The 27,271-nt window shown below is 37.2% G+C and overlaps 1 protein-coding gene across 7 annotated transcripts in view; it reads left to right on the forward strand.

Moving 5' to 3' along the window:
• CACNB2 (calcium voltage-gated channel auxiliary subunit beta 2) overlaps positions 1-27,271 on the forward strand; it is a 324,544-nt gene that overhangs the window by 115,365 nt on the left and 181,908 nt on the right. The window contains exon 1 of one of the 7 annotated variants that reach the window (XM_033100600.1): positions 15,174-15,240. The exons of the other annotated variants lie outside the window; for them this stretch is intronic. Within the exon in view, the coding sequence (XP_032956491.1) occupies positions 15,205-15,240 (36 nt within the window). The 5' untranslated portion in view covers positions 15,174-15,204. Of the gene's footprint in view, positions 1-15,173; positions 15,241-27,271 lie in introns of those variants that run through there. 7 annotated transcript variants of the gene reach the window in all.

Below are 27,271 nucleotides of genomic sequence, written 5' to 3' on the forward strand. Positions count from 1 at the left end.
CATGGTGGTACCGTGTTTCATTTTGTTTTATTTTTTATTTTCATTTTTATATTTTTTGTGATACCGTGTTTTAAATGAACCATGCTCTTCTGTGGTTAAAGCTTAGAAAGTAAAGCATTCATATCTTTAAGCATAGTAGTGCTGTGTTCCTCTGTTACATAAAAGGGGATTATTGAAGAGATTGCTCGTGGCAGTGGAGTTTGTAGGAAAAATCCAGAATTGACTTTCTGGCAGAATTAGTGCCTGGTAAAATGCATCAAGAGTAAAGACTTAACATTTGAATTGATTTAAGTAACTCATAATAACAGTAAATATTTTATTCAAACATTCTGTAAATATTGACAGTTTATTGAATTACACCACTGCAGCTGAAGTTTATAGAATTAGCTACACAACACTGTGAAGAGCCTATTAATGAAAGAGCTGAAATAAAATACCATGTATTCCTTACCTCCTTGTAAGGCACACCTTCTGTTGCTAGATTCGGTTCATACCATTTATTTCTTCTTGAACATCACTCACCTTGTTGGAACCATGGGTCTGAGTAGACCCTGTTCTGCTAAATATCTACCGTGAAAGATGTAATGTGGATTTTGTATTTCCAGAAGGTTCTACACTTTGGGAGTCTTGCTAACCTCTAACGGTGGAATCATTCTTGATGCCACAGAAAGAAGTAGGATATGCTGTGTGTGACGGTGTGCGCTGGGCTATGCTGATATAACCTGTTGGCAGCTTTCCTTAGAGCAAGTTTAACTTGGCTAAAATAAATTGACCTGTCCACTTATTTTGATGAAAATACATTTCAGTTTCAGAAAAACAGAAGGGAGAGAAGGCCCCTGAAGTGGAAAAATGTAAGAAAGAGACTTTGCAGAATTGTTTCAAAATATGAGCAACTCTCAGCATTTCAGCACTTTTTGTTTTCTGAGCAAGCACTGAAAATGCCTTAAAACGTGACTTAATTACATGCAAGAAGTTTCCTAAACCAACTCCCAAGTGTCTACCCCTCAAATTTGAATATGGCAGAAATACAGACATACCTTAGAACTTGTACTCCTTTATTAAAGGGCTCTTAGCAAGGTTTGCCTATTAATTTTTGCCTGATTAAAGATGGGTAGAGATAGGTTCAAAGCACCCCCTTGTCATGAGCTCACCTCCTTTAGGGTCACAAATATTTTTAAAAAGAAAGCTGTGTATTTTTGTTCCTTACAGTGCAGATCTTCACTTTAGTTAAATTCTTTAGGTTTTAAAAATGTATTCATTTAAAGAACTTTTGGCCAATCCACGAAGCAACTGATTTCGTAGAATTTTTATTTCTGAACTCTAATTATAATGGGCTCATTATATTTACAATTTAATTATAAATTTTATAAATAAAAGTTTGTGCTCATTACATTTAAAAACAATAGAATTCTTATTCTTACAGACCAAAAAGCACTTAAAATTTTGAAACAAATCTCTACTTCAAGGGAAAAAGCCAGCACTTCTGGAGGGTACTGCTCTGATTTTTCATTTTTTTCCCCTACATGATTCCTATTTGCCCTGTTTCTTCCATTGAACCTGACTCTTGTGTCATGATTGGCAGTACAGTCAGATTAAAGAATACTCTTAGAGGACACTGATTTTGGTTTTGTTCACTTTGTATCTCGGTGAAAAATGGGATGACAGCCTGACTTTTTTTCTGAGTTGATTGGATGTTCTGTGTTTACTCTCCCTTTCTCAGCCCTTGATGATACACGTACTTCTCTGTGGCAGTTTATACAGTCATTAAGTCAGTGAAGATTTCTCTCTGACAGCTCTGCTCCATTACTATCTGGAGAAAATGGCAGTCACTTGGAGTTGTGACAGTTTCAGCTATGATTAGGTTTCAGGCTGCAGGCTGTAGCTCTGATGAGTCTGATTTGCGTACCATCGTGCCATGTAAATACTAGCTATCAGAATTCATTTCCCAACACTATCCTGTTAATGCTAGTACTTCTTCATAAAGGGGAGAGGTTAGCCTTGTAGTCAGGGAATAGAGAGACATGTGTGTTTGAAGATCAGCTTCTAGCAGCTGATGGAAGGGTATGCACAGAGAAGCATGGTCATAATAAGTGAATTGGCACATGAAGAAAATAAAGTCTGCTCGTATTGTCCCATGCAAGAATGGTTTTTAAAATATATTTATTTTAAATAATGACTCTGTTTTTTTTTTAAATAATGGCTCTAGAATACGTAATGCTATTATTAATGACTTCTAAGTTGCCATGTAGTCCAACTAAGCTCAAGATTTTAAATTTCGGGGTAAAGCTTCGCCATCAGTTTTTATTAGTAATATGAACCGATTTCTCTGGTTTCAAAACATGTGACTTAATTGCAACCAGACCGATGAGACTTTGTTCAGATTAAATAAGGAACGTATGATTCAACTTTTCTTCATTGCCTGCCAATCTTTCATAAATTCCCTTAAGTTAAAGTATTAAAATATACTTTATAGTAATTTCAAATAATAACTAATCAGTAAATACAGAACATCAAGGCACTGTGTGTTCAGCTTCACATAGCATGAAAGTTAGAACTGTTGCAAACTTCGGGCAAAAAACAATGATCTCAGACAATTGTGTAATAAATTAGAAACAAAGAGCGAAACCGATATAAGCAATAGTATAAAGAGATGAATAATGAGTCCGGCCTTCTTGGAAATGCCAATCATGTAATTGTCCGCCTGTAGCCTTCTCTGTGCAATTGCTGAACCCATTGTTACTGCCAAGGCCAGACCAATATGAACTGCATAGACTGCACTTTCCTCCCCCAACAGCAGCCAAAGTGTGTTCAATTAGGGGAAGCACTTAGACTCAAGAATGTGGGGAATTTAGAGAATCTGTTCAGATTGGGAACAAGAGCTGAAAAATTGTCATGGGTGAGTTAGCATCATGGGGAGTCATGGTAAGCCCAAATTTTGAATCCTGCGAGTCAACAGAAGTGATATGGTAAGGAGTATACGCGGGACAAGGAAAGAATCGACAAAGTGGCTCAGGGTGCAGAAAATAGAACTTTTTGGAAGCATGGCACCTGGGGGATAGCCGGGGGTGTTCATGGAAGAGCATGAGAGTGAAGATGAAAAATGGTTCCTGGACTTTCTGAAGTCTGATAGTTCAGATTGTCTGAGTTCCTACAAAGGTGTACCCCTTAAATAAGGCCCTGTCACTTGTGGGGACTGTAGTGACCTCTATCCCTTTTAACCAAATATCCCAAACTGTAACAAAAAAGGCAAAAAAATGTGATCAACCAAGGAGATGAGAGAATGCCAACTGTTAGCCTTAACTTACATGATGTGACATATCAATATAAGGTAGAAATGAAATACATATGCAGACGTTCATAAAACAAGAATGAGCATTGAAACAATATCTTGTGCATTATAAAGTGGAACATACTTAATTTTTAGCTTAATGATGTTTAGTTTTATTAATATATTCAATATTTATTTAGTACCTGGCACATACCAGATACTCCGTTGTTCTTGGGGATATAAGGATAAATAGTCCCTTCCCTCAAGGAATTTATAGTATATGCCTAGGATAAAACAGCATATCAGTCATTAAAAAATAAACCTTGTTGCTTTCATATCCTCAAACTGTTATCCTCATGCTCTTACATATTCTTGAGATGAGGTAATAACAGGATAAGAGTCTGGGTGTTAAGGGCTGTTGAGAGAAAGAAAGTAAATGAAACATAAATATGGTGGTTCTCAAGTATTCTATTTTTGCTCATAAAACATTTATTTAGACCAAATTTTATTTGTCATAAAGGAAATGGGGATAGAAAATGGCTAAGATAGCCAAACATAGTCACTTTGCTTTTCACTACATATTTTGGGTCAATCGCCCTTCAAATAGTTTTTTTTGTTGTTGTTTTTTTTTTCAGTTTTTTAAATCTCTAGTAAGTTTTAGTTGAAATAGAGGATACTTGCAAATCTCATGTATCCTCCCTATAGCCATTCCTTCACCCTTTTCTTATGAAGGACATTATAATTTAGTTGGTTGGCCAAATTAATGAAATCTGAATGGATTTGGCTGTCTTTTTGAAAGCTGTCCCAGAGTCGGTAGAAACAAAAGGTTCTATTCTTCCTGGAAAAAGTTCAGCTAGCCCCTCCCTCCTTGACCTCTCCCATTGCCTTTCTCTCCTCCTCTCCCAACATTTAGTCAGAAGGAGCCAGAAAATGGCTTTGTGACTATTATTTAATGACGAGTCATTGTTGATGACTCCCTCCAGGGGCAGGATGCTGTGGTGAGACCCTTGCTTCTGAAGTCACTGTTTGATGACACTTTCCATGTCCTTGTCCTGTCTGGGTTGGATTACTGCAGCATGCTCTGCTGGGATGTGTTTTTGAAGTTCCCTTGGCAGACACTTGGATTATCACTTCAGCCAACTTTTTTTTTTTTTTTTGTATATAATATGTCATAGTAGTATATATTAAAATGATGAATATGCTTCTCAAGTTTGAAGAATTTGTAATCCAAGGGTCAGCATTTATTTAGTTGATAAGTCACCATAGGATGATAAATTCTCATAGGAAATAGCATGACCTATTGACAGAATTAGACAACCTATGAGAAATAGTCATATTGGGAAGGCATAGTCCCTGGCACAAAAATATGCTTAATATATGTTGGATGAATAAACAAATGAGTGAATTTGCCATAATTCTGGATTTTATTTCCTTTCCAAAGGATTTTCCCCCAGATATCTAAAATATGAATGCACTGAGATTTTGTTACAATAGTCGGGTATCTATTTGTAAGTGACAAATCTCAATTTAAATAAACAAATAAAAATATTTAAAAACATTCACATAGATCTAGAATAAACACAGAGCTCTTCAAAGTCAATAGCCCTGGGCTGAGCTAAACAAAAGAATTTCCTGTCCAAGAGAACAAATTCGGACAACCATTTCAAATCATCACAACTAAGTTTTTATAACTTGTGTGTTTCCGTTGTCCATCAATTTATTAATTATATTCATCACACATGAAGAAAAACAATTTAGGGGCGGCCGGTTGGCTCAGTTGGTTAGAGCGCAGTGCTCATAACACCAGTGTCACCGATTCGATTCCCACATGGGCCATTGAGCTGCGCCCTCCACAACTAGATTGAAAACAACAAGTTGACTTGGGCTGACTGGTCCTAGTCTCACTGTTCCCCAATAAAAAAAAATTAAAAACAACAAATTTTTACATTGCCAATTGGATTTATTCAAAAACGTGTACATATACATTGGTTTTGAATACACGTAAATTTTATTTTGAATGATTTCGTACTGTGTGTCGTTTCTCCACAATTGGTAAGTATTTATTTATTTATAATGAGTTATATTTATAGAATAATAGTAATAATAATTAACTGTGGGCATTTATTGATTGCATACTATGTGCCAGACACTGTCCTAAAGTGCTTTACACGTGCTCATTTAACCCTCATAACCTATGAGTACTATAAAACCCTTTTCTTTGACATGAAGAAATTGAGGCACAGAGAGACCGTGCCCAAAGTTGAACAACTAGTTAACGCCAGCGACAAGATTTGAACCTGAAGAGTCAACTGTTTTATTCATTACACTTAAGTCTTCTGCTAGTCATTATGGCCCCTCTGTGCATATTAGAAAAAGGATTCTCTTTGAGTGGACAAATTAGAAAAATGCACCCCCACTGGGAGATGCAGCCTCTCATGATTTCACCCCTAACTCTTCCTTTGGCCAGGGCCTTTGTGCAGTGCACAGAATGTACAGCTGTACATGGCAGTCTCTCTTCACCTCCACTACCTCTCTTTTGCAAATATCAAGTACCTTTTACATGCATGGTTTGGTTTGACTTTGGCTTCAGCATATTAGGTAAACATAGAAGTTAATTATCCTTCCCTTACAAAAGAGAAATCTGTGACTCAAACAGGCTTATATATTGGTCACACAGTAAGTACATCATGAAGACCACATAAGAACCGAGAGCGGGGAGATCCCAGGTTCTCAGCTGTTGTGTGTTTTACTGTCCACATGCTTTAAACATGATTTCATACAATGCTCATAAAGGCTCTGTGGTGTGCATGTCACTAGAGTCTTTTATGGCTGAGGAAACAGGTCCAATAAAGTTAATTACCTTGCCTCAGTTACCATATTTTGTAAGAGGAATCAGAATTCAATCCTTGTCTTTCTGACTTCAAATCTATGCTCTTTCCGCCATGCTAACTCCATCTCTATTTGGGTATATTTGATTGTTAGGTGTAGACATGGCCACCACACAATAACGTTCATTAGTGTTGAGTAGTTGGAGTTTAGGATAAAGAGCTGCTTAGTCAGCAAAAACTGCCTGAGGAGGATACAGTAGGGAAGATACTGCTTGCATTTTTAATAGGTTGGAATGTGAAGAGGTAATACTTTAAAGGAGAACCACTTACTTAATCAGCAAGTGCTAATTGAGCAGCTGTTAAGTGCCAGGCAGCCATTTAGGCGCAATGTGAGAAATGCGTCTGTAAGTCAAAGCACTTATCCTCAAGGGGATCAGAGTTTAATCAGTGAGATAACTAGAGGGCCTGAAAGTGAAAACGACAGCTACTCAATAATCGCCAAGGATCTCTTTCAGTAGGGGCTAACTTAGTGAATTCACAGAAAAAATACAGATTTGGAGTGTCTACTCCATTCTCTCCATGGAGTAGAGTGGGTGTATCTAATAATAACAGACCTTGTTCCCCCAAAAGTAGAGCCTGAGAAGGACTCAGTGTAGGCAGTTTGTTGGGCTGGTGGTGTCTTGGAACAGGGAAGAGAAAAAGCTAATATAAAAGAACATCATCAAGGTTGTGGGACCAGGGACCTAGATGGCACCAGCCACCCCTGAGAAGGGTATCGAAACCTCTCAGAATAGTCCACTCAAAGGATGGCACTCGGGAGCGTTTGTTCATCAGCTCCTGTCCCTTAATCATTGAAAGTTGGCTCGAGGGGCAGTGAGCTTGCTGGTGGACTGAATGGATGTTTGCAAATCATAAAATGCTGGGGCAGAGTGGAAAGTTGTATGGCTTGGATTTGAAGTAGGAAATAATTTGAAGAGTAAATTGCAGTGGTGGCAGAAATCAGAGGTAGGTTGAGAGTGTGAGGTGCTAAAAACCTCATGGCCCTCAGTGTGTGGCAGCACGGGTCAGCTGTTCTGGTATGATAATCACTGAAAGACCAACCAACCAAGAGGCAGGTATTGACAATCAGACTAGAGATCGTCAAAGGTGGGTGTTGCCAGTTATCACTTAAAATCTCCAGGTCTCCATTTCCTGTAAGATGGCAAGAATGATAGTACTTGCCTTACAGGTTGTTGAGGAGACTCATTAACTCCATGAGATGATGCTTTATAGAAGTCTTAGTAAATACTAAATTAATTGGGAAATAGAGACCCCAAATGACCTATGTTGAGTGGACAAGGAGTTATTCTTAAGTGCTTTTTCCCCTTTATGGTCTAACTTGTTAATTCACCTAACTTACCTGTTCCCGATTTTAAATATTCTGCTAAAAGGTCAATTGAGAGATTAATCTGCAGAAATATCCTTGATCGATGGGATATTCCTGATTGGACACAATAAAATTCAATTCCTTTATTGAAAAATATGTACTAAAGGAAAATGCTGAATCACATAAAGGGCTATAAAGTGTCCTCCGATTGTCTCCCTAGAAACTAGACCAGAAGGATTGGCATATGAGTTCATCTTGGTTGTGAGCTCATCATGATGACAACTACTGTCTTATTTCTTCAACCTCTTCCAAAGGCCAGGATAGCTATGAATGTTTTGTTTTTGTTTTTGTTTTTCAATGATGATGATGAAAATTGTTAGATTATTTTGGGGGAACTGCTATATACTAGGCAGTATGCTTGGTCCTTAAAATGGAAAGGGTATGAAGACTAAAATAAATACATAATGAATCTCTTGGCTTCAAGAAAGACCTCTCTTGTTGAAGGAATTGAATGAGGGTGGTTGGACTTTTAGAGCTAATGAGGAACTAGGGCGGATTTAGGGAGTACTAAATCACAGAGGTGACCCCGTTTTTACATATTCAAGGCCCAAATAAGAAATGGAGTGGGAAGGGAATTCATTTGGGGCTCTTTGAGAAATCATTAGCTAAATAACTAGCTAAACTGGAGACATAGGTACGCATGACTAGCAATCAGAAGTCTCATGCCCATCAAATACAGAATTATGCCGAGTCCTTCACCAAATCTGTGACACGTGTACAGTAGTTTGATGGATGTATTACAGCTGGTCTCCACAGATGCCCCTCTCCCTTCCCTTAATCCCTATGCCCAGTGTTCATGCCCTGGTATGGTTCCCTCCCTCTGAATCTGGGCTGGTTAAAAGTGACTCACTTTTAACAAGTAAAACACGCTAGAAGTAATGTGTGATTTATGAGGTTAGGTAAGAATCTTTGCAGCTACCCTCCCTGGTTTCTCGGGATGCTTGCTCTGTCTTGGAACCCAAATGGCGTGCTGTGAGAGGCTCTGGTCACATGGAGAGGTCACATGTTTTTTCTGTGGTCATCAGCCTCAGCTGAGCTCCAGTTGACAGCCAGCATCAACTGCCAGCCACAGAGTGAACCATCTTGGAGGTCAACCTTGACAAGCCTCTGATGACTCAGCCCCAGCAGCTATCCGGCCATAACTATTTCTATTGCTGATGTCACAGCTCTGCCAGTACTTTTGTTTGTTGATTGCATTCATAATTGAAAGAAATGCTAATTTTCAATCAGGAATAACTGAAAATAAGATATAATTTGTTTTCTTATTCAAGTTCAAGAACTTGAATGAGACTCCTTGGGTCCAAAGAGCCCCAGGTTAAAAAGGCCTAATATGTGAAATGTGTAGATAGTCTATGAATTAAGCTAAAATTTAAGCCAAATATATAAAATAATATGGGTATACTTTAAAACTCAAATTTAAAAACAACTTGACATTTTTACCTTTAGGATTCTGTAGTGAAATTAATGAAACAAGTTTGGAATACTCCAAAGAGTCATTGAAAAGAAAAAGAGAGGAAAGATTATTGAACTGACAAATCTCTATTAGTTTGCTAGGGCTGCTGTAAGTACCCAAAAATGGGTGGCTTAAAGCAAACAGCTATATCGTCTCATAGTGCTGGAGGCCAGAAGTCCAAAACTAACCTATGTGCAGGGCCACGCTCTCTGTATGCCCCAGGGGATAATCCTTCTTCGCCTCCCCTCGTTTCTGGTGTTTGCTAGCAATCCTTGGCACTCCTTGGCTTGTACATGCATCGCTGTAGTCACATGGCCGTCTTCTCCCTGTGTGTCTTCACACATCTCTCTGTGCATGTCTGTGTCGGTGTCCACATTTCCCCTTTTTGTAAGAACACCAGTCGTGTTGGGTTAGAGCCCGCCCTAATGACCTCATTGTTTTTTTATTTTCATCCCCCCATCCCTTGCCCTTTGGCAACCATCATGTTCTCTGTATCTGTGGGTCTGTTTCTTTTTCTTTGTTCATTTTTCTTTTTTTTTTTTAGATTCCACATATAAGTGAGACAATATGGTATTTGTCTTTCTCTCTCTGACTTATTTCATTTAGCATAATACCCTCTAGGTCCATCCATATTGTCGCAAATGACAAGATTTCATTCTTTTTTACTCTCTCTCTCTCTCTCTCTATATATATATGTGTATATATATATATGCACACATATATATGTATATGTATACATATAGATACACATATATATATATACGTGTGTGTGTGTGTATATACACACACACCACATCTTCTTTATCCATTCGTCTATTGGTGGACATCTAGGATCTAGGTTGCTTCCATATCTTGGCTATTACTAGTAAAGCTACAATGGACATAGGGGTGCATGGATCTTTTCAAATTTGTTTTTCTGTTTTCTTTGGATAAATACGTAAAAGTGGGATTGCTGAATTGTATGGCAGCTTTATTTTTAATTTTTTGAGGGACCTCCAAACTGTCTTTCGTAGTGGCTGCACCAATTTTCAGTCCCACCAACAGTGCACAAGGGTTCTCCTTTCTCCACATCCTCGCCAACACTTGTTGTTTATTGATTTATTGATCATGGCCATTCTGACAGGTGTGAGGTGATATCTTTATGTGGTTTTAATTTTAATTTCCCTGATGATTAGTGATGTTGAGCATCTTTTCATATGTCTGTTGGCCATCTGTATATCCTAGTGGGAGAAATGTCTGTTCAGGTCCTATGCCCATTTTTAATTGGATTGTTTGTTTTGGGGGATGTTAAATTATATGAATTCTTTATATATTTTTAGATATTAACCCTTTCTTGAATGTATCATTTGCAAATATCTTTTCCAAGTCAATAGGTTTTTTTTTTCCTTTTGTTGATGGTTTTCTTCTCTATTCGAAAACTTTAGTTTGATGTAGTCACATTTGTTAATTTTTTCTTTTGTTTCTCTTTCCCGAGGAGATATCCAAAAAGATACTGCTAAGAGCAGTTTCAAAGAGTTTACTGCTTATGTTTTCTTCTGGGGGTTTTATGTTTTTTTCAGGTCTAATATTTAAGTCTTTAATCCATTTTGAGTTTATTTTTGTATATGGTATAAGAAAGGGGTCCAATTTTATTTTTTTGCATGTATCTGTCCAGTTTTACCAATTCCACTATTGGAGAGACTGTTTTTACCCCCATTGTATGTCCTTGCATACTAAGACTAAGAACAAGAAGTGTAGGGAGGGATGGTGTATACAGATCTACAGAGTTGTGTGAAAAGGTGACAAAAAAAAAAAAAGAAAGAAAGAAAAAGAAAAAAATTGTCTCTCCTTCATTGATTGCTTTGGCAATTTTGTAAAACTCCATTGGGCATAATTGTGTGGGCGTCTTTCTAGAATCTCTATTCTGTTTCATCGATCTCTGTGTCTCTCCCTCGGCCTAGGTTGCCCGGTCTTGATTACTATAGCACTATAATAGGTCTTGAAATCAGGTAGATTCATTTCTCTCACTTTATTCTTCTTTGTCAAAATTATTTTGGCTATTCTAACTTCTTTGCCTTTTTATATAAATTTTAGACTAAGCTTCCTAATATTTATATTTATATAAAAAGAAAAAACATTGCTGTGGTTTCAAAAGGAATTGTTTTAAAACTATAGATCAATTTGGGCAGAAGTGACATCTTTTCTTTGCTGAGTCTTCCAATCTATGAAAACAGTATGTATCGTTGATTATTAGGTCCTTGATTTCTTTCAGCAGCGTATTGTAATTTTCAGAACACAGATCCTAACATGTTCTGCTAGATTTATATCTAAGCATTTAATGTTCTTTAGAGCAATATGGTATTGTTTTGTTTTTATTTTGGCTTCCAGGTTTTCACTATTAGTATATAGAAATGCAATTGATTTTGTGTATTGATCTTGTATCCTGTGACCTTGCTAAACTAACATTACTTCTATGAAGAGTATTTTGTTGTTGTTGTTAATTTCCTTTGGGATTTTTCTACGTAGATAATGTTGTCTGGAAATACAAAAAATATTTTTTCTTCCTTTTCAAATGGCACGATTTTTATTTTCTTTTTCCTGTCTATTGCACTGGCTAGAACTTCCAGAACTATGTGAATAAGAGTGGTGAAATTGGACATTCTTGCCTTCTTCCCAATCTTAGAGGGAAAGCATTCAGACTCTTACCATTAAGTGTAATGTTGGCTGTACATTTTTTTGTGAATGCTCTTTATGAAGTGAGAAAGTTCCCCTATATTCCTAGTTTGCTGGGAAGTTTTTTGTTTATTTGTTTTTGTTTTTTTTTGAGGGGGGGTTACATCATTGAATGGGTACTCGATGTTTTCAAATACTTTTTACGTGTCAAATGATATGATCATATGGTTTTTCTTCTTGAGCAGGTTGACATGGTCGATCGCATTGATTGGATTTCAAATATTGAACCAGCCTTGCATACCTGGAATAAATCACTTGGTTATGATGTATTCTTCATATCATACATTGTTGAATTTGATTTGCTATATTTTGTTGAGGACTTTTGTGTGAGATACATATGCTACTAGTTCTTCCAGTCAGAGTCTGTGAATGCTAAATAGTCTTAATCTTGTTTATCTGAAAATGTCTTCTTTTTGCCCTGACTCTTAAGTAATAATTGTGTGGGTTAGAGAAATTAGTTCAATGTGAGTTTTGAACTAATGGGATTGTTTTCTTAATTTCTTCTGATCATTCACTATTAATGTATAGAATCACAACAGATTTCTATATATTGAGTCAGTATCCTACAACTTTACTGAAGTCATTTATTTTTAATTTTTCTTTTTTTTTTTCCCCTTTGGTGGAGTCTTTATGGTTGGTTATCTGTCTATAGTATTACGTCATCTAATGTCAAATAATGAGAGTTTTACTTCTTTGTTTCTAATTTGGATGCCTTTTATTTCTTTGTCTTGTCTGATTACTATGACTAGGACTTCCAATATTGTGTTGAATAAAAATGGTGATGGTGGGCATCATAATTTGATTATTTCTGTACAGATATTTCCAGATAAGGTCATATTGTGAGGTATTGGGGGTTAGAACATAAATATATCTTTTTTGGGGGACATAATTCAATACGTAACAACCTCAGATCATTAGGATTCAAAAGAACAATAATTTAGTGCTAGTTTTAAACTAAATATTTCTAGATGGCTCCAAATTTAAATATGCCTGTAGTCATATGGTCTGGTCTTACTTTTACACAACTCCCTAAACATTATAGGACACTAAACTTGTGCTGGATAGCCCTGGATGATTTTTAGGAAATTTAAAATATAAAAATACAAATCTAAACAAGTAATCCCTAGCATCCATCATTAGTCAAAACATCAGGTTCCAAATTGCTTATATGTTTCTAATAGTACGATATTGCAGAGAAGTTTTTAACAGAAAATTATATTCAATGAACTGTTTTAAAATTCATAATGGAACTGCACCCAATTAATCAACAGTGGTTATTGAGCAACCATGGGTAAGTGCTATATTCCCCAAAAGAAAAAATATAGTAGATGTGAACCATGTCCTTAAGCTAATTGCATATTGAGGCAGACAAGATTTATGTGTGTGAGTGTGTGTGTGCATGTGCGCTCGCGCACACACACAATGCTTACAATAAACGCAATCTTTTATTTTAAAAATTCTTTTTATCTCCACTTTCGTGTCTATTTTAGTTTTTCTTCTGATTTTGAATTGGTTGAAAATTCAGTTCATATTTATAATTTTAATTGTACTATTAAGTTTTTTCTTTTTTTAAAAATTCAATGTTGATGAATACTGCCTCTACAAAAATCATCCAAAATCATTTGAAATCAACCTTATGAGGTTGTGGTTGTTTAGAATAAGATAAAAAAGGTAAAATAGTTACTACATAGATCATTTCAATAAATGTTAGGTGTTATTATGACTATGTCTGTTGAATATAGTACAAAATCATCAGTAATTTAGGCCTTTTGCCTGCAGCCCTGATATTTATATGGTTAATGATTTAGCCTCACTTTGTTTTATAGTTTACGAAAATTTAATCCAAAATGTTTTGTATGAGGAGCCCTACAACATTATTATTTTCAAAATAAGCAGGAATCATAATTCCAGAGAATTCTTAGGGACTTAATGGAAATATATATATACACACATATATATACATATACTTTTAGATTGGAAAAGATCCAAAGGAAAAAATCCAGAAGCCATTTGATTTCAGTGAGAGAGGAATCTAAAAAGCATTTCTTTGGGCCAATAGATCTTTGTTAGGAGGTACTGAACATCTCTAAATCTTAATTTCCTCCTTTTTAAAGTGCTGATATTAATACCTACTTCCTGGATTCCTTGAGCTTGAGTATATAAAAATTCCCTTATGCCATGCCTCGCATATGACAGATGCTCAAGAAAAGTGACTTCACGTTCCCAGCCCCTTCCAGAGCCTCCCATAACCTCAATCTTTTCGTGGAGGTGGACACCCTGGTAGAAAAAAAAAATTCTATGAAATGGAAAAAATGCCATGCATTTCTTCTATAGTAATTTAACTTTAAATCTGAGAAAACAATGGAATTTTTTAAAAAGTAAAAAGTGAAATAGTTTGTTTCTTCCCCTTATGTTTGTTTATGAGCAGCTTCAGGTGGCTAGGTTTTCTCTTGTTAACTTATTCCCCCTGGCAGAATCTTCCAGAAAGCTTCAGTCCAGTCTGGTGAAGAGAAGGACACCAGGCTTTCCAGTCGTGTGGTGTTGCTTGCCGAGAGAGAAGGCAGAGGTCTGTCTGTATAATCCGATTTCATCAACTCACACTAATCACCACTGATAGTAGCAGAATTTAGCCTGGATCTGCTTAGTTAATCTAGATTGACAGGAGGTAAAAGAGACGGGAGGCAAGGACACAGAAACAAAGGGAGGAGAGCCAACTCTGATTTTCAGCCTTGCTCTTCCATCTGGGACGTCTAATTTGCTCCCCTCTGGGGCTTCTATTTTTCTTAACGTATAAACAAATGTGACTGGTTGTTAGGAGACCAGCCTTTCATGGAGCAATTCCATCAGCAACAGGTGCACTGTGAGTCCCCAGGTCTGCAGAGAGAGCAATACCTCTGGTGTGAGGCTGCGCAGAAGGTACTTCCAGGTACACATTGTACCTGAGACTATGTATTATTTATTGAAACTGAGCTCTGCATTTCTCTCTCTCCACTGGGCAGCTCTGGAGTCGGGAGCCTCCTAAAATGGATGCCACCAGCAGCTAACCTAACGGCTCCTAAATGCTACTTGCTTTCACTCTTTTTCTTACTAAGTAATTGTAAGCTATCGCTACCAAGCTTTTTATTGAAGCTTGGGGAGTAATTGGGAATTGCAGTTTAGCAGCTGAGAGAGGAATTCCTTTGTGATTTTGGACGTTTGCACATGGACTCAAGTTCTGTTTTTTAAGGAAATACTTCACTTCGGATTTTGCGGATATATAGAAGATACACATGTTGCAGCATCTGCCTCCGTATACGGAGTGATTACAGGAGTGATCTGTTATGTGTGTGTTCACATGCTTAGTACTGAGAAGAAAAATGGGTTACCTGCAGGTTATCTTCATTGTTACTTATGATATCTGTGTCTGGCAAACCAGGAAACTTTTTGCGTTTGGGTAACAAAGACATTTGGAATATATTCCATTGGATTTTCCATGCTGGTGCAACTTTTATTGGCCACCTCAGTACTACATGTTGCCATGCTAAAAACACCTAAGAGTAAAAATGTCTCCTGGGTAAGTAGACGATGATTTTGTTCCTCTTAAAACTATTTTTTAAGCAGAAATTTGTAATTTGAGAACTTAAAGGCATCCAGTGGTTTCATGTTAGTAGAAGCATTTGGGAGAACTTCAGAAAGTATTGCTTTAGAAAAGCATATACATATTTTTGTGTGGTAGAAATCCTTCGGCAAAAGCATGGTGGTGTGCTTGCTAAAATAGGAGCTATAAGACAAGTAAACTCTAGGTTTGTTTTGCCATTTTAAAAAAAAATATTTTCTTTTTTAACAGCTTTATTGAGATGTAATGTACATACCATACAATTAACTCATTTAAAGTAAACAATTAAGTTGGTTTATAAAACCGAAAACAACAAAGGAACAAGACAAGCAAATGAAGAAACAAAAACTCATAGACACAGACAATAGTTTAGTGGTTACCAGAGGGTAAGGGGGGAAGGAGGTAGTAGATGAGGGTAAAAGGAATCAAATATATGGTATTTTGCCATTTTTTAAGTTGCTTCATATTCACACCTGTACACAGAATTTAAAATGCATTAATACAAAGTCAAGCTTATGATTGTAAGACGTTTTTAACTCCAGAACTGTTTGTGTTTAATAAAGATAGTATTGATTTATTTGGGGGTATTAAGTGAAATTTTAGGGGTAGGATGTGCAGAGTTTTTATTATTTGGGGATATTGTACATATGTCCCTTTTTTCTTAGAAACAAGATAGCAATAGATATTTATCAGTTTTACATGTCTAATTATTTTCTGTCAATCAGTAGTGACCACGTATAGTGCAGTTTAACATTCCAGGAATAACAGTGCCTCTAAGCCTAATCAAAAATGTCTTTTTAATGTTGTTTCAAGTTAGTTTCCTACCAAAAGTAGAAAATATATTAGATTGAACTCAAAATAATGAGAACAGTCTGTAAACTCTTAAAAAAACAAGTGATTTTAGTTCCTTGCTATCAAGTTTAATTAGCTTAATACATTAAAATTAATAGGCAAATGAATTCCCTTCTATTCTTCATCTATAGTTGTGTCTCTAACAACAACATTTTAGTCAGAACCTGCATGTATAACTCAATTGCACTCATCACAGAATTTATTTTTAGAGTACAATTATGGTTTTCTTAAGGTAACTCAGGAAAAATAAATGATTCCATATTTTTGGTCAAGAAATAATTTTTACTATCTTAATTTGAAATTCACTAATTAGGTTATTCTTACTTTATCTGAAATGACACAATATTTATCTGAAGCTGGTGATTGTGATTTCTTTTGTATTAGAACCATTATTCTTTATAGTACTTAATTAAAAGAGGTGTATCTTAATTTAAAACACAACTCTCAGAGTCATTTCTCCAAAATTGACAAAATTTTTCAAGTTATTCATTATTAAAACTTAGAAGTTTTAGTCTCAATATTATCGCTATCATTGATTTTTCATCTACTCCTAGTAGAACCATGAGATAAGATTCAAAGACCCTCGGCCTGGGCAGTGAGTTTCCTCCCTCCCTCTACAGATGGCTCCAGCAGCTAATTCTGATGCCCAAATGGGTGTCTGCTACTTTCTCCCAGTACATAAACACTGAAGAAAGGAGTAGGTTCAAAACTATTCCCCTCCTTCCTCTGATTAATCCTCCTAAAAGATTAATTCTTCCAAGGCAGTGTCTGCCTAATGGAGTGTTTCTGCCATGAGGCAAAACTTGAAACAATTCTTTCTAAGCTTAGACTACCATTGGGTTTGGTTTACTTCAGACTCAATTATGCTAATATTTTTTGAAAAGGTCAAGTTGTTGGCTAAAGACTTAGAACCAGTTATTTTAACAGAGTCAGAATGTTTGTATTTTCTTAGGTTAAAAATTTTCCCTGTATATTCCATTTAATTACAAATGTCAAAGTTTATGAGTTTAATTACTGTTGCATTACAGGGAGTGCAGTAATTTGGTTGGTGTGTGCTGAGTATATAATGAACCAATAATGAATGATCATTAATATTATAAAGTGGCTTATTTTGAATATAGGGTGTAGAGAGACACTTTCAAATGTTGACCATCTCTTGGATTTAATCAATTGTGGTGGTTTTAGGCATTGAATGGCATCTCTCTGAGTTCTTTGTTACATGGAGTGAAGTGTATCTGGTAGTCAGATTTCCATTTGAACATGCATTTAGACTTGAAGAGGAGAATAAAATGATTCCTCTCGTCTCAAACCACACAGTGACTCTCTCAGGGGAGAGAGGAGGTCTTATATCTATCTATCCCTGGTTTCTCTAGAGTATTTCTTAGACATACTTTGTCCCATGTGATAAACACAAACATATATTGCTGAACATCACAAGCTCAGAGTGAACCAACGCCTTCCTGTTCCTGGTGCAGCTGTGGCAGCGTGGGATTTGGGCAGCTGTTTCAACCATGCCTGGGAGTTTCCATGGCTGTGAAATGAACAAGAGGGGAGTAATTACCTACTTCTCTGAGATGTGGTGAGGAGTCAAGTCATCTTGTTACAAGGGCTCAACAATCATTCAACAAGTGTTCACTGAGTGCCTCTTCTATGACATTCTCAGCATCGAGGAAACAGCGGGGAATAAGATCATCGAAAATCCCCATCCTCACGGAACTCCCAGTCTAGTAGCAGGAGACAGACAAGAAGGAAATAAGTAATATTTAAGATGGAGAGTAAACTAAAGCAGGGAAGGGGTTAGGAAGTGCCAGGAGTTGGGAAGGGGTGTTGCAAATTGGTTGGTCAAGCTATGTGGGCAAAGACTTGAAGAACGTAACAGAGTCAGCCGTGGGGGAAGGTAGGAATCAAACATTCCCAGCAAAGGGACCGTTCAGATGCAGGGTCCTGAGGCGGAAACATGCCTGGAGTGTGTGTAGAGCCGCAAGAAGGCCAGGCTGGCTGGGCCACAGCGATGTTCCTGGCATTTCCTCATGTCTCCTCTGTGCACTTGCCTTCCTTTGGTAATTATTTCCTTGGGGATTTCAAGGCACATCCAGGTCCCTGTGTTCACATCTCCGGAGAGCAGGGGTGTGTAGAGGCGTCGCGGGACAGTGCCCTCTAGCACTTGTGCAGTGAGGTTCCAGACAGCGGGAAGGAGGGGGAAGCACGGACCATCATGACCACGCGTTCATGCTTTACAAATTGCCCTTAAGAGTTGAGAAGTTTCTTTTCGAATGTTGTCGAAACAGTTTTACAATGAGCGTCATGTTGTTTAGGGAATAACCGAAATTTTAGAATGAATTTTAAACGAACGTTAAAGATAGTGTTGAGAAAGAGGATTTGGGAGTCAAGATCCCGATTTGTGGATCTTTGAACAGAAATTTTTACTTTTTGTTAGGATAGGTTAAGGACACAGTATGAAACTTTATTGTGGAATCTCTATATAGTCTTTGACTATAAAAAAAACTCTTTCAGAAGTCTGTTTATCGAGACATGATCCTGTGGAAATTTGTTCACGAAAGCTATATAGACCCCTGAAGGCTGTAGGTCTGACTTTCTGCCAGACTGACCTATTTTGTGAAAAAGATACTTTGCTGTGGAAATACAAAAAAATAATAGATACCACTGAGGATCCAGTCACTGTGCAAACTCCCTTGCTGTTCTTTTAATTCTCAATTTGAAATCAATCATACTGAACTTTCTGGTATTTCAACCGTATGGGCCTATATACAGTGTATAGTATGTTTCATTAACTGCTTCTCCATTTTTTTAAATTCAGCACTATAAGAAACTAATAACACTTATTTTAAAAAATGAAGGGAAGCTATAAAGAACATAAATGCCTATATTTTCATAACACAGAGTGTTAGAGATTAAATAAGAACTCAGAATTTTGAGGTCTGCTTTCTGTTTCTTGATAGAGATGCTCCTATCAGGTGCATGTTGTTATAGAATAGATGTTACTAGAAATTGGCTAAAAGGCTAACATGAAAATTCAAGACACTCCACGTGTGATGGGACACTGACTTGTTTCTGAAGTGGAAAAGGTGTCCTCCGGGGAAAGGAATCCATCTCCTTTCCTTGGTCACATAACTCCATACATGTTTCATCTAATTTCCGTAGAGATGTCTCTCTCAGATTGTCAAGAATCACTATTCTTATTGTTTTTCTTTTTAACCTCTCTGATCACTTAGATATATGTGTCTTGTCTTGAGGAATTTAAAGATGAATGGCTTTCAGTTATGACTTTGTCAGAGATTTACCTTCTGTTGGTTTTGCTGGACTTTCCATCCAGATTACTGGTCTTTCAGAAAGTAATAATTTCTAAAAATATCCACTTTCATATTTTCCGTATTATGCTCTAAACATATACCATTGTTGTCAGCAATACTTCCCTGGTGTTATTTACTCTCCTTTCTTTCCTTGTTGGGATTCATTAGAAGGCTTAATGTATTTATTGCAAACACCTGTGTAGGTTTTCAGTTTTGTCAACTTCACTCACAATTGACAGGAAATCAGAGTGTGTCTGGTGATTCAGATAAATTGTTTACTTATGCTCACAGCTGCTAAGATTCTTCCAGAAACTCACACATACAGACAGGTTTTACTTCTTCCCATAATTTTTTTTCACTAAATAGATGGACTGTATATCCAGACTGGGAAACCTCAGAGATTATACCAGATGACTCTAGTGTCTGCACATGACTTGTATTCATCTTCTGTTATCAGTATATATTGAGTATTACAATTTTAGTACAGTTTTTTCCTTTCTTAAAATGTGTATACATTTTTTTTGGCACCCTCTATATATGGATATGTGGTACTTTATATAGCCAGTCATTAAGCATTAAGAAGTATCTACCTGTATGAAGCCTGCCATTTTTGTTTTTGAAAAAAAATTTAATTTTTTAAAATTTTTAAACTTTTCCACATTTTGACCGCCTTCACCCATTTCTCCCCACCCCTGCCTCCAACAACCACCAATCTATTTTTAATTTTATTTTAATTGTGTTTCTTAATATTAAATTGTGTACCCTTTAAAAATAATCATAGCTCTAACTTACAAGGTTCTCAGACATTTAAAAGGGGGCAAATCATCCTTTTTTGTCTCCAAACTAACCCTATTCCCCTGCTTCCTGTTTCCTGTTTCCTATTTCTCTTCCTGGTGACACTATTCTCTCCTGCTCCAAAACTCAGAGCATTGTGACAATGTAGCATAATGAGGAAAACACGGACTTTGGAGACACATTTTGAGTTTCGATCCCGATTCTTCCACTAGCTGTTTGCCCTTGGACAAATGATTAAGCTCTGAGGTTTAGTGTATTCACCTTTAAAATGGGGATGATAAAACATTTCCTATAGGAGTATTTTAAAACCGATGCATGTAAAATACTTATCAGAGTGCACTCACAAGTAATTTGTTCAATTCTCTGCCACTGCTTTTGTCTGTCCTTTCCTTTGTGATCCCGCTGCTGCGGCCCTGATTGAGGGGTTTCTTGTCTTGTGTCCACCAGACTCTGTAGCAGTCTCTGTATTGAGCACTGACTTCGCAACGCCCCTCTCCAGTCGATTCCAAACACTCCCACTGTTCAATAAGTTCCCTTCAACCCAGATTTTCATCAGTTCTCTGGCAGAGCAAATCCTTTACAGATTCCTTGCCATCCATAGGTAAAGTTATATTAAACATTCTCGAACTCTGGGTCGAGCAAGTCTGTTGATGCCATTTTCCCAACAGGCTCAGAGGAGAGTTACCATTTTTTAGCAATGAGGTATTTTTAAATTAAAGTATGCACGTTGTTTTCTTAGACGTAATGCTATTGGACACTTAGCAGACTATAGTAGAGTGTAAGCCTAACTTTTATGTGCACCGGGAAACTAAAAAATTCACGTGACTCACTTTTTTGCAACATTATTTTATCGTGGTGGTCCGGAATGGAACCTGAATGTCTCAGAGATATGCTTGTACCCACCTCACATGGGGGTCCTGAGGATTAGTCATAAAAATGTAAGGAATATATATCCTGTGGACAAAAGATGTCACAAGAAAGAATGGTTAGGCAAGGATTTCACCTGGCCATGCTACTTAAAATGACCTCTGGTGGCAATCTCGATTTCTGAACCTGACCTCGAAAAGGGTGTCTACATCCAGTCTCAGTCTATGTTTCTGGCCTAGTTCGCACCATTTCCATAGAGAGAACCTCTCTCTTTCTGAACACATGTGCTGTGTTCATACCTCTGGGCCTCTGCTCCCACTGCTGGCTACCAAGTTGACTCCTGCACCACTGAAATTTAATTCGTGTTACTTCTAAGCGAAATTCAAAACTAACTCTTATTGGTAAAGGTTGTGTAAAATAAAAGAGGTCATTAAAATTCCCCGTACCATGTCTGTAGGTGGGTGTAGCCCTTGTGTAACGTAAGTTTGCATTTGTGTCATTAAGACTGATAGAACATACTACAGTAAATTTCGAAATTCTAGGTATTTCTTATGTCTTTGATAACCCATTTAAGAGTCAGTCAAAATCTGCTAGTTTATATTATCGATGATGCAATGACTTCTGGAAAGAAATGAACAGGATATTCACAATACTCTGGGGTGGAAAGAAAAATGGGATTTCTCTTGAGGACCACTGCCCATCTAAGAAAAGGAGACAATAAGCAAGGAGAGAGCATTATTTTAACTGGCATCCTACCAAAAATTAAGGTGAGATGGAAACTACCAAAATGCAGAGGAAGCCCCCATTCCTTTCAAAAAGGACACTCGTGTATGGGAGTGCAAACCTATCAGAGTTACCCTCACCATGAAAGGACGGTATTTTTATCTGGGCACAGTTTGCTCATCCTTACCTCTTAAATTTATGATAGTTATTAACTTCCGAAGTCAAACCAGGAGAGTGAGACCAGCTGACTTAGCTCTGTGGTGGCATGAAAGAAATCCTGAAGGTGGATGACAAGATTTTTTCATATCTTCCACCTGGTTAAACTAGTTCTACAGAGTAAATTCACTGAGGACAGATATGAATATCTCACATTTCCTGGGGCCTGAGAAAATAACCCGTTATGCATTCTATTTAAATTAGCATAGCCTTAAGAAAGGCTGGGAGTAAAAAACGTTACCAACCTATCAAAGCAGAAGAAGAAATAGCATTGTCATAGATTTCTCAAAATTACCAGTATCAGCCATCTCAGCTTGACACAAGAAAAATCGAAATGGAATCATTCCTCTGAGAAGAGCAATGTTGAACAGCGTCTGTGATATTGTCACAGTGATCCCCGGAACCTCTAGAGCAGCAGTCTGAGTAGTTTGGCGTGGCTTTTATTACCGCAGTGATCTGAGCAGCTTGCAGATCTGAACAGCCGCAGGCAGTAGCCGCAGCAAGGAGAGCACACATTTTTAAATGTGAATGACAGTCAGGTGTGAGGTAGACTTTTCTAGGCTTGCAGGCAGATTGCAGCCTTGTGCAAGCTAAGCTAACCAGAGACAGCCTGCTCCCTTCATAAAGCCCTCTTAGAGCTTCATGCCTGTCGCAGGTGTCCTTTAAGTTCTGAAGCTTCATCGGGGTCTCTCTGAGGTCATAGTCCCACGGCGGAACTCACAGTGAAGGAAGTCGAATTAGGACCTTGTTGGCCACTGGTGTTGCCTCTGGATAAAGGAAAAGAGAGAGTTTATTCTGGGCTTTGTTTTTCCCTAAAGGCTGTGCAGGAATACAGACAGAAAAGCAGAGATGGTAAGGACTGTTTGAAAGAGGAATAAAATCAAAAACAAACAACAAAAAAACCTCATCTCAGTGCCACAGGTCTCTTCATAAGAGCCAGTACTAAGCCAGAAGCTGTGACAGTCCACATGAGCATCTACATTTTCTGCCACTTTCTCAATAATCTTGTAAAATACTGTAGAGATGTCAGAATACTACCTGCCGTGGCAGGCTATTCATGTGGATGCACATCCAGCTCTGCCCTTGGTCTCTGTGAGAGAGTCTTGACACTATAAAACGTTATCCAAGTGTTCTTGTTTTATTAAAACGTGATTTAAAGTCATTCAGTTTCTAGGAAAGCCACCCGTGTTTTTAAACACAAAATTGCAAGTCCTGGTGGCAGTGGACAAGTGGATTTCTCAGTAGGGTCTTCTTAGTTTGTAAGTGTATTACCTCAAATGAGGAAATGAACTACCCTTGCCATCTAAGACAGTGGAATATAACACCAGATACTAAACACATTTGTTTCAAATATTGCGTTGCAAAGATTGGGTGTTTCCCCAAATTTCGGTGAAGGATAAGTCGGTGCTCATTTCACTCGTTTTTTTTCAATGTAACCTAAACCTGTTAATATCTATATTCAGCAAAGCTACCGTGGTTGCCTGGCAACCAGGCATAGTGGGCTAGCAAGGCACCAAAGCAAGAAATCAAATGCGGCTAACAAAACCTTGATTTATGCTGCCACTGGGCAGAAAAGCCATTCTCTCAGTGTTCTGTATGGATTTTTCTTTTCAAAGCATAAGTAAATCTTTCAAAATGTTAGCTCAGTGTTATGAGGAGTTTAAAAATTATGGTATATTAGGTAACCTTTCAATGTAGTTGCATAAGTGTGAAGGAGAAATCTCTGCTCTTCCTTAATTAAAAGAGGGGTGGTTGTTTTCCTTATAGACCATCTTGGGCTTTTCACTCTCACTTTTTATTTCCTCTGCAGAAAGATGTATACATTATTCTTGGAATAAAAGGTCGTCAACATTGAAATGTTCACATTGGGAAAAAGAGATTTAGGATTAATGACTGCCAAACATATATTTTTGTATCTTATGCATGGGAGTTAAAAAGAAGAATGAATTAAAATGAGTTTTCTTATGTAGATTCTTCTACTCTTTCTATCTACTTGTTTTTCTCATATTCTTCCCCATGGAAGAATGATGGAAACTTTATCACCTCTAAAATTAAGAGTAAGGAAAGCTTTCGGATTAAAGGCAATAAGTGTCATCTACTTCCTGGAGAATATCTATTTTGTGATTGAAACAGAATCGGGATGTAAAGCTTACATTATCTGTTGTTTTATTATCTCACTTGTTTCACAGTTCAGATTTTATTAGATAGGTTCAATATTCAGAGGAAAAAGTAAACTAAAGGACTCTGAATCAAATCGTTTTTGAAATAAGATTGGGGAATAATATAAAATAAAGCAAATAACCAGAACTACTAAAGTAAAGCTGTGGATAAGTCTGACAAGGATGAGAACAGAAGACTGACAGAATTAACTTAGTAATGTTTTGGAAACCAGCATGATTCCTCACAATATGCAGTGAATGTAGCTTTTGGTTCCTCCATGATAGAGGAAGCTAGTCTTTCATTATTACTTTACTGTCAGTCATTTATATCTATTTGACAATTCTTCTTTCTTTTGTCCTTATTTCATAGTTGGTATGAATTATGGTTTTTCGAGCAAACTGGAAGTTCAGGTTTTATGTTAAATCTCCTCTAATTTGTAAGTGTTGGCTTCAATAAAAACTAACAACCTCAGTGTATTAAAGGTTAAACAAAACATACCTGGAAGCTAGACTATGAGAAGAGAAGAGGGTGGATGGAGGAATCCTAAGGAATTCTCCCACGGGAAGAGGCTGGAAATAAAAGTGAGGAGCTGCCAGGGAGGTACAAGAAACAGTGTCCTGCTGGACACCATGGTGGAGAGGAATTCAGGGGGAAGAGAAGCCGTGCCCCCGGGGTCCTAAGTGATTTTAGTGAAAGGGCATTTGTGACCTGAGAAGAGAGATTTCAAGGGTTTGGTGACAGTCAAGCACCAATGCAGTAGTTATAAGGAGTGTGGAGGTGATGAAAGCAAAATCCAGCCTCTGATTTCCGGAAGGAGGAAGTGGACCAAAATCACTTGAGGGGAAGTAAGTTGAGCGTAAAGGTGGGCATGGGTAGACAGGACACAAATTCTGGGGCAAGTGGGAGAAGATGGGACCAAATACAGCGGTCTAGGGTTCACCTTTGAAGGAATTACAAATGTAAAGGGAAGCAGAACACATAGATGAATATATAAAGTTTTTGTATGTGATTAATTGTATGAATTTTGAGTAAATTCCATTTTGGTTGACGTGTCTCGTTTGGAATACAGGTGAGGTCTTTGGAAAATGAGGAGGGCAGAGTGAGATAGGATGAAGAATAGGAAAGAAAGGTCTATAATAAAATAATTGTAAGCATTATTGACAGTCCTGGTGAAATCGGACAAAGGGATCTGTATTGAAATTCTCCAGCAATTTTCAGGAATTACCCTGGAGAAAATAACTGACATTATCTTTAGAGTTAATAAGTATTAAAGATAGTTGAGGAGTGAAGGGTCCTGGGTTGTTGAAGTTTGAACTGATGAAATGTTGGACCTTGGGAAGTGGATCAAGGAGAGAAGCAAGAGATTCCAGGAGGAATTCAGTAGACTGAAGATGTCACAGAGATGTTAAAAGATTTAAGGTCTCGGGAAAGCCTGAGTGTAGGTTGATTGTAAGAAAGGGAGCAGAGAAGGTAAAAAAAACAAAAATATGTTACGATCAGATAAAAGTTTCAGGGTTTGACATTCCTTACTTAAAACAATTTGGAGTAAAGGCAACAAGAGGTAAGAGTCATGTGTGTGGGTTCCTGGTGAGGATGTGCAAGTCCCTCTAGTAGCAGAGAGCCAGGGACTTAAGGGTAGGGACAGAATTTTGCATGTGACATCCTGGATGTTGGCAGAGAACATAGTAGAGAGGAAAACCAGGCCAGGTGAAACAGTGTTTGAAAACCACAGCGGGGGTTACCTCATAAGTTGGGAAATGGATGTTATGCTTTAAATTCATGGCATTTATAATTTACAATTGTAAACCTATTGTTTGTTCTTGATACCCCTCTTTCCTATGGGATTGAAGAGAAAGATTGTATTTTATCTGTTTTTTTCACCACTGGATACCTAATTCCCAGCACAGTGATGGCTCATTGTAGGCATGTTCCATAAATATTTTTCACGTGAATTAAAAGTCAGCAATAGAGGTGGAAAGAGGGTCATGCAATTTGATGTCATGGGTTTAAAAAAAGCAATGTGAGATCGCTGACTGAAATGAATGGGAGATATTTTGGAAGTGGCAGTAAGGAGCTTGTCCCTTGATAAAAATAAAAGGTGAAAATTTCCAAATCAATTATGATAAAAGATATAATTAATTCAAACATTTGCTGTCTTGCAAGAGACAAAGAAGGGGTGGTTTAATTTTTCCGTCGCAAGCATGTATGTATTTCACTGCTTCAGTCAAATAAGCAGTTGGTTTAAGTCTAAATAATATACATCAGCATTTTATATTTTCATGTTTCTTGAAAGATCATTATAAAATGACAAATGTACTTTAAAATTGTAACTCTCCAAAAGCATTACAGTGATTTCTTTAGTTACTAATCAGTTCTCCCTCAAGGTCACTTTCAAGAGTTCATGCAATCTGGCCATTAGGGTCAGAATGAATAGTAAGTTGGGTGTGCATCAGCCTGCCAAAAACAACCCTAAAAGTACCAACTATAGGAGCCAGCAAAGTTACAGAAGGTGTAAGGTATGCTTGACACCTTTAGCTCTTGGCAAAATGAGTCAAGGGTATGACTTGACAACTTTTTTGGGTGAACGAGTTGTCCCTTGTGTTTAAAATGTCATCAAGAAATGATGTGTATTTGCTGATGTCAGCCAGAAAGTGAAGCACTTTCAAAAATTTAATTTTAAAATAGAGTAATATTTGAATGTAAACATACTCCAATTCTCATTTTGGTTTGGAAACATTGTAAAATTGCCTTTTTTTTTTTTTTTTAAGTTCAGGCTCTATCAGTGATAGGATTGTATTTTTTCCCCTCCTTGTTACCACTTTTTGCATTTTAACATTTTCAGTATTGAAGTAAAAGTAAATCTGTTGTCTGACGTGGTCCCCAAAGTTTAAAATACTGAATGGTACTTTCTGGATTAAAATCTGTTATTTTATGCTTTATGTGTATGAAAGGGAGCTGTGGGGATTACTCCTGGATTTTTTAAAAAAGGGTTGAAAAATGGGATTTTTCAGAAACATAGAGTAAGTCAAAGTCAGAAACATCTCCATCAGTTACGTGAATAACAG

The sequence above is a fragment of the Rhinolophus ferrumequinum genome (assembly GCF_004115265.2).
Source record: "Rhinolophus ferrumequinum isolate MPI-CBG mRhiFer1 chromosome 5 unlocalized genomic scaffold, mRhiFer1_v1.p scaffold_110_arrow_ctg1, whole genome shotgun sequence".
NCBI classification, from domain to species: Eukaryota; Metazoa; Chordata; class Mammalia; order Chiroptera; family Rhinolophidae; genus Rhinolophus; species Rhinolophus ferrumequinum.